The sequence below is a fragment of the Schistocerca piceifrons genome, chromosome 7 (assembly GCF_021461385.2).
Source record: "Schistocerca piceifrons isolate TAMUIC-IGC-003096 chromosome 7, iqSchPice1.1, whole genome shotgun sequence".
In the NCBI taxonomy this organism is placed as follows: Eukaryota; Metazoa; Arthropoda; class Insecta; order Orthoptera; family Acrididae; genus Schistocerca; species Schistocerca piceifrons.
The window spans coordinates 333,213,366-333,233,498 of record NC_060144.1 but is presented as its reverse complement, the minus strand read 5'-3'; the positions used below and the strand labels follow the sequence as shown (position 1 = coordinate 333,233,498).

The window sequence follows — 20,133 nt, the reverse complement described above, 5'->3', positions numbered from 1 at the left end:
ATCTGTTACACCATCATCAAGGCTGTGCTGACTGCTGAAGCTCCCAGAAATGGTCAGGGTGTTTGAAGTGTGGAACACTGTGTGCAGCTATTTCCGAGTAAAGAAAAGTGTCTCGGTGAGGACTCATGTCAGAAGTAATTTGTTGATGCAACCAAATGATAACTACTTACTGCCTGCAAGTGAATGGCCTCACATAATGTATAATGTATAAATAAGATATTCACAGATATGCTCACAGTACATGTTGATGTTGAAAAGAGAGAGTGGCATACAATATAGCCTGTCATGATATTTGCATACAACTCCCCAAAGCAAGGCACTACTGATTTTCCTTGTAACATGGTCAAGAGGCTGAAACAGCAATGGAAAGATTAATTCTGTTTCAGTCTGATGAACAAGAGTAAGATTAGATCTAATGTTTCATCATCTGAAATGAAGAAGCAAGACAGCTGACAGGCATACAGACCTTGAAGACCCAGGATAAGGACTGGGACCATTATAGCACCAAACACCGACTTCTTGTAACGCAGGTAACCTGGTGTGGATTTTTACACCTGTGCAGCAAACTGATTTATCAGAAAAGTTATTAAAGTGCCACTTTGTCACACATCAAATCCTATGGGATTCTCCAGATGTCACCTACAAAATTGAGGATGAGGATCATACGTCAATAAGACAAAAGCATTATTCACAATCTTATGATGAGTCATATTATATAGTTCCAAATAAATAGAAATGACTTGCATGTACTACAAACTCCAAGCATGAAATTCTTACAGACCCAGGCGAAAAAATTTGATGGTGTCAGCATGTAGGTAAGTTGAACTTCAAAATCTGTAATGATGTGTAGACCTGCAGATACAATTCTAGCATACTTTCACTCATTACTGTCCTCCAGCACAAATCGTCTGGGACAAGTCAGCCAAGGCCAAAAAGGTATTTATTATGTAGAAGTGCGCAGTACAAAAATTATTTAAAGTTCCAGAATGAGATTTTCACTCTGCAGCACGGGACAAGTCAGCCAAGGCCAAAAAGGTATTTATTATATAGAAGTGCGCAGTACAAATATTATGTAAAGTTCCAGAGTGTGATTTTCACTCTGCAGCGGAGCACGCGCTGATATGAAACTTTCCGGTAGATTAAAACTGTGTGCTGGACTGAGGTAGGAGACGAGGTACTGGCAGAAGTAGAGCTGTGAGGACGGGGCGTGAGTCGTACTTGGGTAGCTCAGATGGTATAGCACTTGTCCGCAAAAGGCAAAGGTCCTGAGTTTGAGTCTCGGTCCAGACACAGTTTTAATCTGCCAGAAAGTTTCATTATGTAAAGTTGCTGTAAACAAACTTCTTCCAGAAGTGCTTTTCAGGGACCTTCAGCATCATGGTATGGGGAAACATTGGGTATGATGTATGTCACATCTGGTAGAGACTGAGGGAACATAGCACAGTGTTACATTACTGATATCCTGCGTCCTTGTGAGTTACCTTTAATGCGACAGTATCATGAAGAACCCATATTTCATCAGGTTGATGCTCATCCATACTTGGTACATGTCACTACAAACTGTCTGTGTGATGTTGAGTTATTGTGTGATGTTGAGTTACTCCCATGCCCAGCATGATTCTCAGATTTGTGCCTAATAGAAGATGTGTTGGATCACTGGCCAGTGTGGCCGAGCAGTTCTAGGCGCTTCAGTCTGGAACTGCGCGACCGCCACGGTCACAGTTTCCAATCCTGCCTCGGGCATGGATGTGTGTGATGTCCTTAGGTTAGTTAGGTTTTAGTAGTTCTAAGTTCTAGGGGATTGATAACCTCAGATGTTAAGTCCCATAGCGCTCAGAGCCATTTGAACCTTTTTTTTTTTTTTTTTTTTTTTTTGTGTTGGATCAGCTTCGAAGCACATTCTGTTCAATGCCAGTATCAAGGACATAGAACAAGTGACTACAATTGTGGGCCAGCTTGCTTCAGCAGTGGATGCAACAGCTTTACAACACAAGCAAGTAAGTGCACGCATCCAGGCCAGAGGGGTGCAATGTCATGCTGATAGGAAGGCATATGCTATGGAGTTCTTTGTAAATTTGACTTAATTTGTTATCTTTGAAATAACATCACCCTCTTAACCCATGAAGTTTCATTTGGGTGCTTAATTTTTTTGTCACGCAGTGTATTTGTTACACAGCCTGGTTATATATTTTCTACTTTGTACCTATGAAAGTACAAAATTATTTGCAAACTCCAAATTCCTTCATGGTTTAGCAATTATAAGAAAAAATAAGTATACAAGAAATTATAGGCAATGAGATATGGATGAAAACAGTTTTCACTTACCAAGTAGATGCAAATACATGGAGGAAGGGAAATTAGGCATTGCTGAGATTGAGTTTACTTGATTGTCTCCTTTTAGAATACATCATCGCCTCATTTATGTTGTGATTTAATACACTGAAGAGAATCTACATCTAGAAGGCCTGATGAAAACAGTACCTCATTTCTCCACGATGTGTAACTTTTGACAACTGTGCCACCTCACTCACTACACAGTAAAGCACCCAGCAAAGACTAGCTTTGCAAAGAAGGTGAAATTCGTCCAACAAAACAGATATTTAGACTGCTGTGCAGTTACCAGAATTAAATTTTCACACTGCACTGGAGTGTGTGCAGATTAAAACTGTGTGCCAGACAGAGACTCTGTGCAGTTAAGTAACTAAGATACTCCGTACCCCAAATAAAAGAGAAACAGTAACAGTTCCTTTCTGTTTCAAAGATCAACCCATCACTTGTATCTATCTTTGAAGCCATTTGGCTAGTAGTGGTTTCTATATGTGATTGTACTTTTTTATTGTTTGACAGAAATGTCATGAATGTGAGATATTTAAGCTTAAACTTCTGCCTAAACTTCACCACATCTTTCACTTCCAACCTCGTAAGTATGTAGTTCCAGTCCTCACCCCCACCCTTCCTTTTTAACTAGGTTTTTAAGACTACAGAGTGTATATTTTAAATATATGACATCTGAGCCCTTGTAACTTTACTTTTATTTTCCTAAATCATTGTTAGCTGCATCTATACCTGTATCAGGATAACGAAGTGATTGACAGCTAGAGGTGTAAGACGAAAGAAAAGCTGTTCAGCAAAATCATACAATGAAAACTCCAGGTTTCCCTCTGTCATGCACCTCATGGTGGTTTTCAGAGTATAGATGTAGATGTAGGAGTTGTTTATTGACAGTAGAGGACAGCTACCATAGCAACAACCAGTTGGAGCACAAGTCTGGTCACACCCTCTGTCCAAAGCGTAATCATCATACTGCTCTGCTTCCTCAGCTGTCAGATCCAGTCAGTTGCGGACAACATTTGCAGCTCGTAACGTAACAATGCTGATTCATTTTCATTGTTTGCAATGTCTGTGTGTGGCGTGTTTATTTTGCTTGGCAATTTCAAAAGCTAGTTGCAAAAGTGTGCAAAAAAAGTAAGAAGATTATTACCGCTTTGCAAAGCGAATCCAGTATTACATGTTAACTGGCAGCGTGAATGTATCTAGAATGGAAATGCCTAGCTGTTGCTGCCACAACAATGTTGTGCGCACGGGACAAATGTGAAAGAACAACATAGCCCCCTCGAATGCTCGAATGTTAATCACTTCATTATTTTGATCGAAGTATAGTCTGTCACTATATATTGCACTGACGATGTATCCTCTATAAGAGAACTTGCTAACATTTTGCAAGCTATATACATAGACCTTTCTCTACCTTCCATACACTTCAGAAAACGATTGCAAAAATTTTGAGCTAATTATCAACTGCAGCATTTTTTTTTAATCTTAATTCTCAGAGATCATCCTTGTTAGTGGGAATACAGTTACTCAATACTGCGATCCGCTGAATTCTTTTCACTCCTCATCTCCCCATCATGCTCACTCACCATCCTGTTTTTGTCCTCTGCCTCTCTGCTCACATCAAGACTGTAGGTACCCTATCACAATTTTTTGAGCCTAGTTTATACTGTACTTTATGGTTCATTAACTACCTCTACACTTTCTTCTATGCAAATAGTAATGAAGTATTGTTTATGTTGGTGCATAAGTCAATGTGGTGATTGTTTCACTGTTCCTACTACACACAATCAAAACCAGATGATTGCATGATGAAATATGAACAACTTGTTCAAGGAAAGGGAAGATGATAAGATGCAAGTTTAGACATTTTAATTCCAATATATATCAGCTGGCACTTTTTAAAAGACCGCATACAATTAAAGATATACATGTACATGTAATTATTGTGTATGTTCATTTGTACATAATTCCTACAAATACAAAATTATTTGTTTTGTGTAAGAATTTTCTAAATTTGTTAGAAATATACAATTTTCTACTATCACAAAATATTATATATCTAGAGCAGATGCTCTTTACATTGCAATTTATGTAAGAGAATCATCTCATAACATTAATAGACATGAACTTACATTCTCGAACAATGAAAAAGTTTAGAATTATTAAAATACAATGAGGACAAACATACACAGATATGTATACTTTACGATATAAATAGTACTTACAACTTTGTTACAACCACATGACTTCAAAGCTTGAAAACTATAACAGTGTTATATTGATAAACAATATTTACTTCATGGTACACTACTGAACAATCAAAAATGTTGCATACTGCGGAACTCTACTGTCAGTCAAAAGATAACTTACTCTGTCCAGCATTTCCGAGATCTGCTATAAAGGCAAATCACCAACTCATACTGCACAACAGAAACAAGTTACATATAATACAAATAAAGTAAGGTGTCACAGTAAATGGGCACTGAGATCAGTGCACATGTCAAATAATCACTACAATTCAAGAGTTAAGAGCCTCCAGTAACAGAGCATAGAAATGTTAACTGTGTGAAATACGTCACTAACTACCAGGTTACAGCAACACACATTAAAATTTTACCTGCTTGCGGTTGTTTCAGGACTATCTTTGCCCTACCAAATGGTATCAGACAAATGTTTCAAATTTGCAGACTTTATATGTTATCACAATATATGAGGGAAAGTTCAAGTTCTGTAATGGTTACGTCTTCCCAGGAACTGAGTTCAAGATTGGAACTTATAATAAATAATTGTCAAAAGCAAATGAAAGTTATATTCATATGTGATGTTTAACACAAGATTAAATCAATAAAGAAACTGAAAGTACTTATTTTCAGAATCCATTCTTTGAATGTTAGAATCCAAATTGTGATCTTATTATGAACAGTCAATATATACTGCTATACCTGAATGAGGATGAATTTCACACAAAAAGAAGTGCTGTAACTTTCCTGAACAGTGCAAAATAAATTGTTCCGTAAACAAAATACAGAAACTGGGCATTGAGTACACTAACTACCAGAACAATTAATGAAAACGTGTGAGTATTATTGCAAGGATACCTTAGTACGACACAGTTTATGAGTTTCAGTGCCTTGTCAGTGCCAAACTTACAGATAGTTACAGTATTTCAGCTTAGTTACACCACTACTAAAAATCTCGACAAGTATAAAGCTTCAATGTATTGAATATAATACATGGAACCAAATAATGCTAAAAACATAGATAAAACACAATAGACATATGGGAAATTTATAAATATTAAATAATCAGTTCACACATTTTTTTCTTTTATAAAGTACCAAGCTACACTGTCTATTACACCGGGTACTCAGTCAAAAGATACCACATGATCAACTACGGTAACAAAATAACTATCAAAATAAGAGCAAACTATACAATTAGTGAAAGAAACATATGTTAAACTGTATTTCACTGTATAAGACAGAAAAGTAGTGTCCACTTGCCAATTCCAAAATAAAATCAAGGTGAAAAGAAAGATACAGAAACAAAGCAAATGCTCACTAAACTTCCAACTTACAAATTGTTCTTTACAGAACAGAACAATACTTAAAGTATGATGTGTTTAACATGAAATAGTATTTGTAAATAATGACAGATAACCATTGTGTATCACTCAAGGCTAGGAGAGAGAAAAATAGCCAGTATGGAGCTGGAAGCACTGATCAGTATTAATTGAGATTCAAATTTCACAGTGCCAACAATTAGCTGACAGCTGAAAACCAAAAAGAAATAACAGGATACAGAAGGAAAAGAATACAAGAAGGTAACACTGAGAGGAACTAAATAAAAGGAAAACTGAGGGCAAGAAAACGTACTCTAGACAAAAAATGATACGTCATGCTTAAAATTTCCTTTATCTTCCCCCCTTTCCTGATTTTTTTTAAAGACAACAGCAGCCTGAACAATTGAGATTTGAGATTCAATGTGTATTATCTCTGTTTTTGTGCTGTCAGTTCTATTGTGGTTGCATCTGAGTGTAATTGGAAGTGGTAAGCTCTCTTCTAGCTCACAAGCCTTTTGCATATTTGACAAAATTCATGCTAAGATATTAACATTAATGATTAAATTGTGAAAACAGAACAAAATTTCTGTGTTGATGCCTCTTGATTCAGCAATAGCAATAAGTCAGCTGTTGCACCTAACTACACAGTATTTGTCACAAAGATGAAGCTTCTTATGTTTCCACAAATGTATACTTTTTTTAAATTCCACTGATTTTGTGAAGACGAGTCATAGTGTTGTTTGTGATTTAACCAGTAGTCTGAAAAAATCAAGCAAAATGCCTCAATGAATTAAAAAGTTCCTTCCTCAACACCTACTACAAAGAGAGGTGCTTCCTCAACATCTACTACAAAGAAAGGACCTACAAAGAGATGATACAGAAATCATGACCAAAATTTTGATTGACTGATTCTATTTTCCTTCACACAAAAGGACTTCATAAATCTTCAGAGAGGTTCTTATCTAGTCAAACCTTAAGGATACCTACTATAATGGAAGCATCATAAAAAAGGACAGTTAACAAGTACTCTGAAATTTGACTACCTGGTTACCACGAAGGATGTAATAAATAGTAGTATGTAATAAATATTAAGATATAACTCCTTACATACATAATTCAAAGAAAATAATGGAAGCCTACACAATGATGCAGGAGGAGGCAGAGAGGGCGCATTCATTTCATAGTTTATCCTAAATGCTGGATTTTCAGTTATCATCATTTGCACAGGGGCTCAATTACATCCTCCTTCCATGCTGATGTCCTCTGCGCTGCTAATACAAAGCTTTTTCAGTGGAAAATCATTATTCTTGCCTTGCTGTGAAGCTTTATCTTTTGTACTTCCTTTGTAAGTGGAATTTTCATTGCAAGTATCACAACTAATTCATCGCTTCAGAATCAATGACACCTACACTCTGACTTGTCCTAAAAAACATTAACAACACATTCTATTTAAATTCTATTTCTGAATTTCATGAATAATTTCAATAATCACATATTTAAACCGGCTAAGAATTTTGGTTTTTTATTACAAAATGAATTCATACATTAATAACTGGTACGAGAATGTGGTTTAATCTTTGAGAGAAAACACAAAGAAATGACTCATACAATACCAGCCACGTTTTAGTACATCTTATAAACTATATACAGATTACAAAAATAATTAAAACTGCAGGGTTAAAATATCCAGTCTTAACTTCCATGAAATTTCAATACACATCTGCAATGCACATACATTTACACATATATACAAAGTTTGTAATTTAAGTAACAAAAACAAAATGTTTATGTGCAGACGCTAAGAAGACCAGTATCTCTATTCTCAAATATAAAATCAATGTTCACAACAAAAACATTTTATTTTCTGCACAAATATTTTAACGCAGCTAATAAAGATTAACAACAGAGCATTTCCTGCAACTATAATAGTTTTGTAAGAAAAACTTGTAAATTCTGTATAAAAATGTTTTACAAATAATGGTATTCTCACATGACATTTAAGTAGTAATTCACATCTCACAACAATGATACCAATTACAACACTTTAAGCGTAGCTTCTGTGTCTAGAAAAAGAGACACAGATTTGTAACAAGGAATAAGAGTTTTACTAATTTAACTGCAAATATAATAGTGTCACAATAAAAACACAGAAGTCAATGAATAAGGCAGTGTTGTTGAGACAGAATAATTATGTACATTTGCTAGCCATACATATGTATATAGTGTTACAGATCTTTCTGTATTTGCAGTATTCACAATCACACGAAACATATAATTTCCTGATTCACAACTACTTTCTTTGAAACTGTTACATACATACACAGACACACTATACTAAGAAATAATTCCAAATCACAGATATTCAATACAAAACCCTTCAATGGCCTAATAATACAGAAGTTAGACCATGATGGGATCCTCATCACAGTCTGTGTGTGCAGGTGGTGGAAAAAGAGATACAACACTGTTGTCAGATGATGACTGTCGTTTTAGTTTCCTTGCTGATTCATCATCATCTGTGCCAGATATGGAGTAAGACACAGCAGCAGGATGTTGACGCATACGTCGTATTGTAGGCTGATGAACTGAAATGAAAATTTGGTCTGTCAGTAAAAAAATGAATGGACGAAGACCAACACTTTTTACAAAATATAATACTTCATAATTACTCCTAAACCCACTTTTCCTAATTTGTCAGTCAATTATCCTTTTTCACAATTTCTTTTTTCTCAATAGTGTTTTTGCCCTTTCTCTTTATTTGCTCGTCCTGTTCTCAGTTTTCTCCTTCCCAAACATCTCATGAATTCCTCTACTCCCCATTCTACTGGTAAAATATTTATTTGCCTGATAAGGGATGTATTACAACACACTTTCTGACAATACTACGAAAAGGATACCATAGAATGGAGATGCTGATTCACAGAAATACTGCTAAACAAGTAAGCTTTCTGCCAAAAGGCCTGTTTCTGAATTAAAAAACATACCCACACACACATTCACACAAACGCAAATGCAACTCACCTGCACATGAGCACTGTCTGTGGCGGTCGAAGCCAGAATCTGGCTTTGGCAGCGAGAGACAGTGATCAGATGTGTGAGAGTTGCATCTGCGTGAATGTATGTTCTAACAATATGAGAGAAGGAAAGTTGCTACTCACCATATAGTGGAGAGGCTGAGTTGCGATAGGCACAATTAAAAAGATTCACACAATCATAGCTTTCGGCCATTAAGGCCTTTGTCAGCAGTAGACACACATACACACACGCGCACACACACACCCACGCAAGCGCAACTTGCACACACGTCTACAGTCTCAGAGAGCTGAAACTACACTGCGAGCAGCAGCACCAGTGCATGATGGGTGTGGCAACTGGGTGGGGGTAAGGAGGAGACTGGGCCAGGGAAGGGGAGGGATAGTATGGTGAGAGTGGCGGACAGTGAAGTGTTACAGTTTAGACGGAGGGTGGAAGAGAAGGTGTTGAGCGGGGAGGGGGTAAGTCGCGGAGAGAAGAGAAATAAAAATAAAAATGAAAGAAATTAAAAGACTGGGTGTGGCGGTAAAATGACGGCTGTGTTGTGCTGGAATGGGAGCAGGGAGGGGGCTGGATGGGTGAGGACAGTGACTAACGAAGGTTGAGACCAGGAGGGTTACGGGAACGTAGGATGTATTGCAGGGAAAGTTCCCACCTGCAAAATTCAGAAAAGCTGGTGTTGGTGGGAAGGATCCGTATGGCACAGGCTGTGAAGCAGTCATTGAGATGGGGGGTATCATGTTTGGCAGCGTGCTCAGCTACAGGGTGGTCCACTTGTTTTTTGGCTACAGTTTGTCAGTGGCCATTCATGCAGAGAGACAGCTTGTTGGCTGTCATGCCTACTTAGAATGCAGCACAGTGGTTGCAGCTTAGCTTGTAGATCGCATGACTGGTTTCACAGGTAGCCCTGCCTTTGATGTGATAGGTAATGTTAGTGACCAGACTGGAGTAGGTGGTGGTAGGAGGATGTATGGGACAGGTCCTCACTCATCCAGCCCCCTCCCTGTTCCCATTCCAGTACAACACAGCCGTCATTTCACCGCCACACCCAGTCTTTTAATTTCTTTTATTTTTATTTCTCTCCTCTCCGCTACTTACCCCCTCCCCCCTCAATACCTTCTCTCCCTGGTGCTGCTGCTCACAATGTAGTTTCAGCTCTCTAAGACTGCAGACATGTGTGCAGGTTGCGCTTGCGTGCGTGTGTGTGTGTGTGTGTGTGTGTGTGTGTGTGTGTGTGTGTGTGTGTGTGTGTATTCTGCTGACAAAGGCCTTAATGGCCGAAAGCTATGATTGTGTGAATCTTTTTATTGTGCCTATCGCAACTCAGCATCTCCGCTATATGGTGAGTAGCAACTTTCCTTCTCTGGTTTTCTTACATTCCATCCTGGATTTTCCATTGTTTAATATGTGTTCTAATTCAGAAGTATGCCTTTTGGCTAAAAGCTTACTTGTTAAGCAGTCTTTTCGTTGTGCCTGCCTGCAGCTCAGCATCTCCACTACACAGTGAGTAGCAATCTATCCTTTTCATAATATTGTTATACTCTATCCTCTATGTCCCATTGTTTAAACATTATAATGACAGTATGGCTTCATTTATTTCCCATGACCCACGGACCTTGCTAAGGTGGAGCGGCTCGCATGCCTCAATGGGAGACACAAGATTCACTTTGGTAACATTTTTCTGTGATGTGTTTTTGGGTCAGAGGTCTTAGGTAAAAGCAAAAAGGGTACAAAGTCAAACTCAGGAAGAACATAGCTCTAGGAACCGTCAGTACAGCAGCTGTAAATTGTCGTAGCTGTGTTGGGAAAGTACACAAGCACCAAGCGCTAATAGAAACCACTAATGCTCAAATGATTATAGGCACTGAAAGAGGGCTGAAACCGGAAATAACTTCAACTGAAACTTTTGTAAAGAACCTGATGGTGTTCAGAAAGGATAGGTTAAATATAGCTGGTGGTGGCACGTTTGTTGCCATTGTAAGTATTTTATTTTGTATCGATATTGAAGTAGATAGTTCCTGTGAGTTAGTATGGGTAGAGGTCATTCTGGGCAACTGGATTAAAATAATAGTAGGATCTTTTTACCGACCTCCCAATTCAGATGTTACAATTCCTGAAAGCTTCAAAGAAAACTTGAGTCTAATTTCAAACACATACCAGACTCATACGATTATAGTTGGTGGTCACTTTGATTTACCCTCGATATGTTGGCAAAAACACATACTTAAATCTGGAGATATGCATAAAATATCATTTGAAACTGCGCTAAACACAGTCCCTGAAATTTATTTTGAACAGTAAGTTCACGAGCGCATTCAAATAGCTAACAGTTGCAAAAGCACACCTGACCTCTTAGCAACAAATGATCCTGAGCTAATAGCGAGCATCAACGTGGGGACAGGAGTTCTTCAACACAGGGTTGTTGTAGCAAGCCCAAATACTGTAACTCCCAAATCCACCAAAAATAAAAATATATCTCTTTAAAAAAAAAATCATTTGATGCCTTCCTCAAAGACAAACTCCAAATCTTCCAAATTAACAATGTAAGTGTAGACCAGATGTGACTTGAATTCAAATAAATAGTTGTGAACAGCAACTGAGAGATTTATACCAAATAAATCAACAAAGGACGGAGATGATCCCCCACAGTACACAAAACAGGTCAGAACACTGTTTCAGAAGAAAAAAAAAAGTTCAAATTTAAATAAACGCAAAATCCCCATGACTAGCGATCTTTTGTAGAACCTCAAAATTTAGCATGGTTTTCAATGCCAGATGCTTATAATAGTTTCCACGACATACTTGGTCTCAAAACCTGGCAGAAAATCCAAAAAGATTCTGGTCGTATGTAAAGTATGCTAGCAGCAGGAGACAATCACACAATCAGTGCCATGTCTGCATATTAGCAATGGAAATACTGTTGATGACAAGTGCTGCTAAACCAGAGTTACTAAACATACCTTCAAAAATTCCTTAACCAACAAAAACGAAGTAAATATACCCCCAATACAAAAAAAGCTTTTTATGTATGCAAGCTTTCAGAGGCAGTAGCTCCTTCTTCTGGCAAAGGGGGGAAGGGGGAGGAAGTGGGATGAAGGAAACTGATGAACAAGTTCAGGAAAAGGTGTAGAGTTCGGAACAGTCACCCAGAACACCGGGTCAGGGGGTGAGTAGAAAAGACTGATTGTTGGGGACTGCACCTGGCAGATTTGGAAACCTGACAGCATAAAGGTGAAAATGGCTCTAAGCAGTAAGGGACTTAACATCGTAGGTCATCAGTCCCCTAGAACTTAGAAATACTTAAACCTAACTAACCTAAAGACATCACACACATCCATGCCCACGGCAGGATTCAAACCTGCGACCGTAGCAGTCCTGCGGTTCCGGACTGCAGCGCCTAGAACCGCACGGCCACTGCGGCCGGCACATAAAGGTGGAAGATTAGGGTAATATGCAAGACAAAAATTACTGCTAAAACATTATACAAGAGTTAATAAGAGTGAAAAGCTAAGTGCATTTTATGTAATAGGAGATGGGAGGAGGACAGCGAAAAATAGACAGGTAAAAAAATGAAAGACGTAGAAAGCAAACAGAGTGAAGAAAGGAGTGGGTACTGTTAATAAATGTGGAGACAGAAGAAAGTAATAAGTTAAGGCCAGGTGGGTGGCGAGATGGTGTGTTTGGTGAAAAAGGCACCGAGGTCATGACTGTCATGTTGCAGAGCATGCTCTGCAACAGGATATTGTGTGTTACCAGTATACACCTTCTGCCTATGGCCAGTCATCCTGACTGATAACTGGGTGGTAGTCATGCCGATGTAAAAGGCCAAACAGTGTTTACACAACAGCTGGTGTACAACATGTGTCATTTCACAGGCGGCTCCCCCTTCGATAGTACATCTTTTGCCAGTTACAGGTGGTAGTATGAGAGTGCATAGGGCAGAGCTTGCAGCAGGGACAGTCATGGGTGTTAGAGCCATAGGCTAGGGGGAGATGGGTGCCGAAGGAGCATAGGACAAGGATACTACGGAGACGGGAGGGTGACAAAAAGCTGTTCTAGTGCTTAGCCTTTCACTCTTATTAACTCATGCATGATGTTTTAGCAGTAATCTCTGTCTTACATATTACGCTGCCCTCCAACCTTAAGCTCTCAGGTTTTCAACTCTCGTTTGCTGCAGTCCCAATAATCAGTCTTTTCTTCTCATTCTGTATGGTAAGTCTCTCCAGACATGGGGTTCTGACTGACTTTTCTGAACTTGACTCCTTTTCCTCAACCTCTCAATTCTTATCCTTCACTCCTCTTCCTTTCCCTTCAACCCTTCTGCCAGAATAAGGAGCCATTACCTCCGAAAGCTTGCAGATGTAAAACCATTTTTATATGTTTGTTCTCCTGCCACCACTTGGTGAGTGGATTTTTTTATCAATCCAATTACATTATATTGTTGGATTTGATTATTTTCAAAGTAAATATTCCAGAATTCGAATCAAGAACAGCTACCAACATAAGTAACTTAGAAGTATATATCCTCAGCGTAGTGAAGCAACTTAAATCACTTAATAAAATAAGTCTTCCTGTCTAGATTGTATACCAATTAGGTTCCTTTCAGAGTACGCTGATGCAATAGCTCCTTACTTAACAATCGTACACAACAGCTCATTCGATGAAAGCTCCGTGCCCACAGACCAGAAAGTTGCACAGGTCACACCAATGATAGCAATAAGAGTAATTTTTACTGATAGGCAGCAAGATTTTGGAACATATATTGTGTTCAAACATTATGACTTACCTCTATTACCATGCATCTATTGACACATAGCATGAATTTAGAAAATATTGTTCTTGTGAAACGCAACTAGCTCTTTAATCAACGAAGAGTTGAGTGTCGTTGACTATGGATTCAAATTGATTTCATATTTCTAGATTTCCAGAAGCCTTTTAACATCGTACTTCACAAGCGGCTCGTAATCAAATCACATGCTTATGGAATATCATCTCCGTTATGCCTTTATTCATGATTTCCTTTCAGAGAGGTCACAGTTTGCAGTAACTGGCACAAAGTCAATGAGTAAAACAGAAGTGATTTCTGGTGTTCCCCAAGGCAGTGTTATAAGCCCTCTGCTGCTCCCTATCTATATAACTGATTTAGGAGACAAGCTGAGCAGCTGTCTTAGGTTGTTTGCACATGATGCCGTCGTATATTATGTAGTAAAGTCATCAGAAGATGACAACCAATTGCAAAATTATATAGATAAGCTATCTGCATCCTGTGAAACTTGGCAACTGACCCCAAATAATGAAAAGTGAGAGGTCATCAAATGAGGGGTGTGTGTAATATCAGAAGAACTTAATTTGAACATAAGAGATTCTATTACATTTCAAATACATGATAAATCACTCAAATCTAAAGCCTATGAATTCAACTAAACACCTAGGAATTACAATTACGAACAACTTAAACTGGAAAGAAAACACAGAAAATGTTATGGGGAGGGCAAACCAAAGACTTTGTTTTCTTGGCAGACCACTTAGAAGATGCAACAGATCTACTAATGAGACTGCTTACTCTACTCTTGTTCATCCTATTTTGGAGTACCACTGCACGGTGTGGGATCCTTACTCATAGGAGTAATGGAGTACATTGAGAAAGTTCAAAGACGAGCAGCACATTTTATATTACTGAGCAATAGGGGGGCGAGAGTGTCATCGACTTGACACAAGATTCAAGCTGGAAATCGTTGAAACAAAGATGTTTTTCAATGCAGTGTGACCTTCTCGTGAAATTTCAATCACCAACTTTCTGCTCTAAATACAAAAATATTTTGTCAATGCTGACCTACTCCCTTTGACAGAAAAGTTCCAGGACAGGTTTTGAGTTTGCAACAGTAAAAAGGAAGAAATGTTGTTTTTATGTTACCTGGCATGTGTGTGTCCCTAAAATAACCTTGGCCATGTTCTGCTCAAACTCACTAGGTGGTATTGCTGTGCTTAGCAACACACTATTTGGATTCTTGGCATAGTAGTTATGGTGACACAAAGGTTGGTGATTGTGAGCAAAAAGTGAACATTAAGTTCTGTGTTAAGCTCGGGAAACTCTAGTGAAATGTGGACAATAATTAAGCAAGGGTATGCAGTTGAGGTACTTTCAAGAAGACATGTTTTTTAAGGGTACAAAAGGTTTCGTGAAAGTAGAGGTTCAATGCAAGATGATCCCAGAGCTGGTTGCCTGTCTGCAGCACATACCAATGCAAACATGGAGTGTGTAATATCAGAAAAACTTAATTTGAACATAAGAGTTTATGCAAAGATTTAGAAAAATGAAAACTTAGTGCAAAACTCTTCCTCACACACTAACAGAAACAGGAAAGATGAAAAATTTCTGCCGAACTTCTGGATAGAGCCCAACATGATCCCATATTTGTCAAAGATTATTGCCGGGGATGAGAGTTGATGTTACTAGTATGATCCTCACAGGAAGCGTCAAAGTGCTGAATGGCGGAGTTCTCAATCACTGGCCTTGAAAAACGTCAAACAACAACCTTCAAGAACAAAGACAATGTTGATCGCATCCTCTGACAATAAAGAATTAGTTCACCATGACTATATTCCTTCAGGTCTAACAGTGAACCCAACTCTTTATGTCGGAGTCATGAAACATTTGTGACAAGCAATGCGACATCGCTGCCCTGATTTGCAGCTTTCTCAGGATTGGTTCTTACTGCATTATAATCCAAGACCCCATACTGCTTTATTTGTTACTGGTTATATATTCTATTATTGCCCTGCCATATTCGCCTGACCTCTTGCCTTGCTATTTTTTCTTTTTTCCATGAGTGAAAATGCAAATGGAAGGAAAGCTTCTTCAAGATCTCACAGGCATCCAACATGCCATAACAGATGAGGTTACAAGCATCACAGTTGAAAATTTCCCTGCTTACTTCCAACACCACCAAAAATGTTGGCAACCATGTACAGCCAGCCAAGGGGACTACATCCACAGGAGTAAGTCCAATTTTCTACTTTTAAATAAAACTGTCCTGCAACTTTTCTGACAAAGGGAGTACATATGGAGAAATGATCATCGTAATAAAATAAGGAAAGTCAGAGCTTGCACGGAAAGATATAGACACTGTTTGTTTTTTCCGCGTATTGTTTGAGAGTGGAATAATAGAGAATTAGTGTGAAGGTGGTTCAATGCACCTTCTGCCAGGCATTTAAAGTATGATTTGTAGAGTAGCCATGTGGATATAAATGTAGATGTTGCTACAGAGTGTACATGCGCAGTGTTGACTGTCGGGGACATCTGTTGACTTTCATGGTCTTATCGAGTCTGAGCTCAGTGAGTCTCCCATGGAACAGTTCTCTATCTTGTGCTATTGGAGAAAGGTAACCATGGTGCACTACAGCCTCACAATTTCACTTGGAAGTTGACACCATCATCATGTTGATACGTGCCACCACCTAAGGAATGTTTATATAAAAGCAGTTTACCAATCTGAACTGATGTGACTGGTTGCTGTTTTCAGCGCCGTACATAATTATTTCCAAGCATGAAAGTAATGGATGGATAACAAAGTTACATTCTTTTCAGAAATGGTGTGCAAGTACCCAATCATTGCGTGTGCTTCATTAGTATTAAAAAATTGAAATGGATTTATTGGCTGCGTACTAGTGGGTAAGTCGTATCTTCCCTCATCTTATTCACTTTGAACTGTTTATTGGCTTCATTTTAATTGATTTGTTTACTCATATGAAGACCATTTCTGTAATATAATTTTTTCTAGCTACACCTACAAAATTATGTGTGTTTTGACATCAAAATAATAAATGCAGTGTCACCTTAAAACTGTTCTGAAATTGTAAAAAGATTGTAAATACTATGTATCAGTGTAACTATATTAGACATTCCTGCTCATGAATTACAGCAGCAACTCATATCTTAAATTGGTACATTTATTGAAATTTGGAAACTATTCTTGCCCGTCCCTTCTTTGAAAGTAAAAAAGAACCTGCCAACTTCTTACTCATTATTTACACACCATAATTAAGTATTACAAAAAGTACTTGAAATAAGCTTCCCCAACAGTAAAAGCCTGGTGACCGTCTGAAGTATGACCCAACTTGCGCAAAAAATTACAATTCACTGCAAGAAAAATGAACTTCCTCCTTTTCACTTTTGAAAGTAACTGAAACAATGAGAAAAAACAGCTGTAGGTACATTCCTGTGCTAGCATCAGAATACGTTACATCTGCATATGTATAAAATGTTCTTGTTTGGAAAAGAAGACTCCTAAAATAACTAGCTTGTAAATATTCTTTTATACTTTATAGATGGCCGATACTAATTCACATTTTAATTCTTTTCCAAATGTATCAGTCTTTCTGATGGTTTTTATTTTGTATGGTACTTATCTTGTTTACTTATTTCGAACATTCACTGGCATTCATGTGTTTCATGCTTAATTTGTAAATTATTCACAATTACAACTCACTCCTGGGAGGAGCACTCTTATATGTATGTTGTTGTTGTTGTGGTCTTCAGTCCAGAGACTGGTTTGATGCAGCTCTCCATGCTACCCTATCCTGTGCAAGCTGCTTCATCTCCCAGTACCTACTGCAACCTACATCCTTCTTAATCTGCTTAGTGTATTCATCTCTTGGTCTCCCTCTATGATTTTTACCCTCCATGCTGCCCTCCAATGCTAAATTTGTGATCCCTTGATGCCTCAGAACATGTCCTACCAACCGCTCCCTTCTTCTTGTCAAGTTGTGCCACAAACTCCTCTTCTCCCCAATTCTATTCAATACCTCCTCATTAGTTATGTGATCCACCCATCTAACATTCAGCATTCTTATGTAGCACTACATTTTGAAAGCTTCTAAACTCTTCTTGTGTAAACTATTTATCGTCCATGTTTCACTTCCATACATGGCTACACTCCATACAAATACTTTCAGAAACGACTTCCTGACACTTAAATCTATACTCGATGTTAACAAATTTCTCTTCTTCAGAAACACCTTCCTTCCCATTGCCAGTCTACATTTTATATCCTCTCTACTTCGACCATCATCAGTTATTTTGCTCCCCAAATAGCAAAACTCCTTTACTACTTTAAGTGTCTCATTTCCTAATCTAATTCCCTTAACATCACACGACTTAATTCGACTACATTCCATTATCCTCGTTTTGCTTTTGTTGATGTTCATCTTATATCCTCCTTTCAAGACACTTTCCATTCCGTTCAACTGCTCTTCCAAGTCCTTTGCTACCTCTGACAGAATTACAATGTCATCGGCGAACCTCAATGTTTTTATTTCTTCTCCATGGACTTTAATACCTACTCCGAATTTTTCTTTTGTTTCCTTCACTGCTTGCTCAATATACAGATTGAATAACATCGGGGACAGGCTACAACCCTTTCTCACTCCCTTCCCAACTGCTGCTTCCCTTTCATGCCCCTCGACTCTTGTAACTGCCATCTGGTTTCTGTACAAATTGTAAATAGCCTTTTTGCTCCCTGTATTTTACCCCTGCCGCCTTCAGAATTTGAAAGAGAGTATTCCACTCAACATTGTCAAAAGCTTTCTCTAAGTCTACAAATGCTAGAAATGTAGGTTTGCCTTTCCTTAATCTATTTTCTAAGATAAGTCGTAGGGTCAGTATTGCCTCACGTGTTCCAACATTTCTGCGGAATCCAAACTGATCTTCGTCGAGGTCAGCTTCTACCAGTTTTTCCTTTCGTCTGTAAAGAATACGCGTTAGTACTTTGCAGCCGTGGCTTATTAAACTGATAGTTCGGTAATTTTCTCATCTGTCAACACCTGCTTTCTTTGGGATTGGAATTATTATATTCTTCTTGAAGTCTGAGGGTATTTCGCCTGTCTCATACATCTTGCTCACCAGATGGTAGACTTTTGTCAGGACAGGCTCTCCCAAGGCCGTCAGTAGTTCCAATGGAATGTTGTCTACTCCCGGGGCCTTGTTTCAACTAAGGTCTTTCAGTGCTCTGTCAAACTCTTCACGCAGTATCATATCTCCCATTTCATCTTCTTCTACATCCTCTTCCATTTCCATAACATTGTCCTCAAGTACATCGCCCTTGTATAGACCCTCTGTATACTCCTTCCACCTTTCTGCTTTCCCTTCTTTGCTTAGAACTGGGTTTCCATCTGAGCTCTTGATATTCATACAAGTGGCTCTCTTTTCTCCAAAAGTCTCTTTAATTTTCCTCTAGGCAGTATCTATCTTACCCCTAGTGAGATAAGCCTCTAAATCCTTACATTTGTCCTCTAGCCATCCCTACTTAGCCATTTTGCACTTCCTGTCGATCTCATTTTTGAGTCGTTTGTATTCCCTTTTGCCTGCTTCATTTACTGTGTTTTTATATTTTCTCCTTTCATCAATTAAATACAATATTTCTTCTGTTACCCAAGGATTTCTACTAGCCCTCGTGTTTTTACCTACTTGATCCTCTGCTGCCTTCACTACTTCATCCCTCAAAGCTACCCATTCTTCTTCTACTGTATTTCTTTCCCCCATTCCTGTCAATTGTTCCCTTATGCTCTCCCTGAGACTCTGTACAACCTCTGGTTCAGTTTATCCAGGTCCCATCTCCTTAAATTCCCACCTTTTTGCAGTTTCTCAATTTTAATCTACAGTTCATAACCAATAGATTGTGGTCAGAATCCACATCTGCCCCTGGAAATGTCTTACAATTTAAAACCTGGTTCCTAAATCTGTCTTACCATTATATAATCTATCTGATACCTTCTAGTATCTCCAGGATTATTCCACGTATACAACCTTCTTTTATGATTCTTGAACCAAGTGTTAGCTATAATTAAGTTATGCTCTGTGGAAAATTCTACCAGACGGCTTCCTCTTTCATTTCTCTCCCCCAATCCATATTCACCCACTATGTTTCCTTCTCTCCCTTTTCCTACTCTCGAAGTACAGTGACCCATGACTATTAAATTTTCGTTTCCCTTGACTACCTGAATAATTTCTTTTATCTCATAATACATTTCATTAATTTCTTCATCATCTGCAGAGCCAGTTGGCATATAAACTTGTACTACTGTAGTAGGCATGGGCTTCGTGCCTATCTTGGCCACAATAATGCGTTATATGTATACATCATCAAATATTACCGAACATACTTTCCTTAAACTAATATGGCCCCAGACTCTTTTAAAAAGCAAAG

The 20,133-nt window shown here is 38.3% G+C and overlaps 1 protein-coding gene across 1 annotated transcript in view; it reads right to left on the bottom strand.

Moving 5' to 3' along the window:
- Window positions 1-4,235: 4,235 nt before the first annotated feature.
- Window positions 4,236-20,133, bottom strand: part of LOC124804595 (unconventional myosin-IXa-like) — a 348,200-nt gene continuing 332,302 nt past the window's right edge. Inside the window, exon 31 of the mRNA XM_047264786.1 lies at window positions 4,236-8,481. Within this exon, the coding sequence (XP_047120742.1) occupies window positions 8,297-8,481 (185 nt within the window). The 3' untranslated portion in view covers window positions 4,236-8,296. The remainder of the gene's footprint in view (window positions 8,482-20,133) is intronic.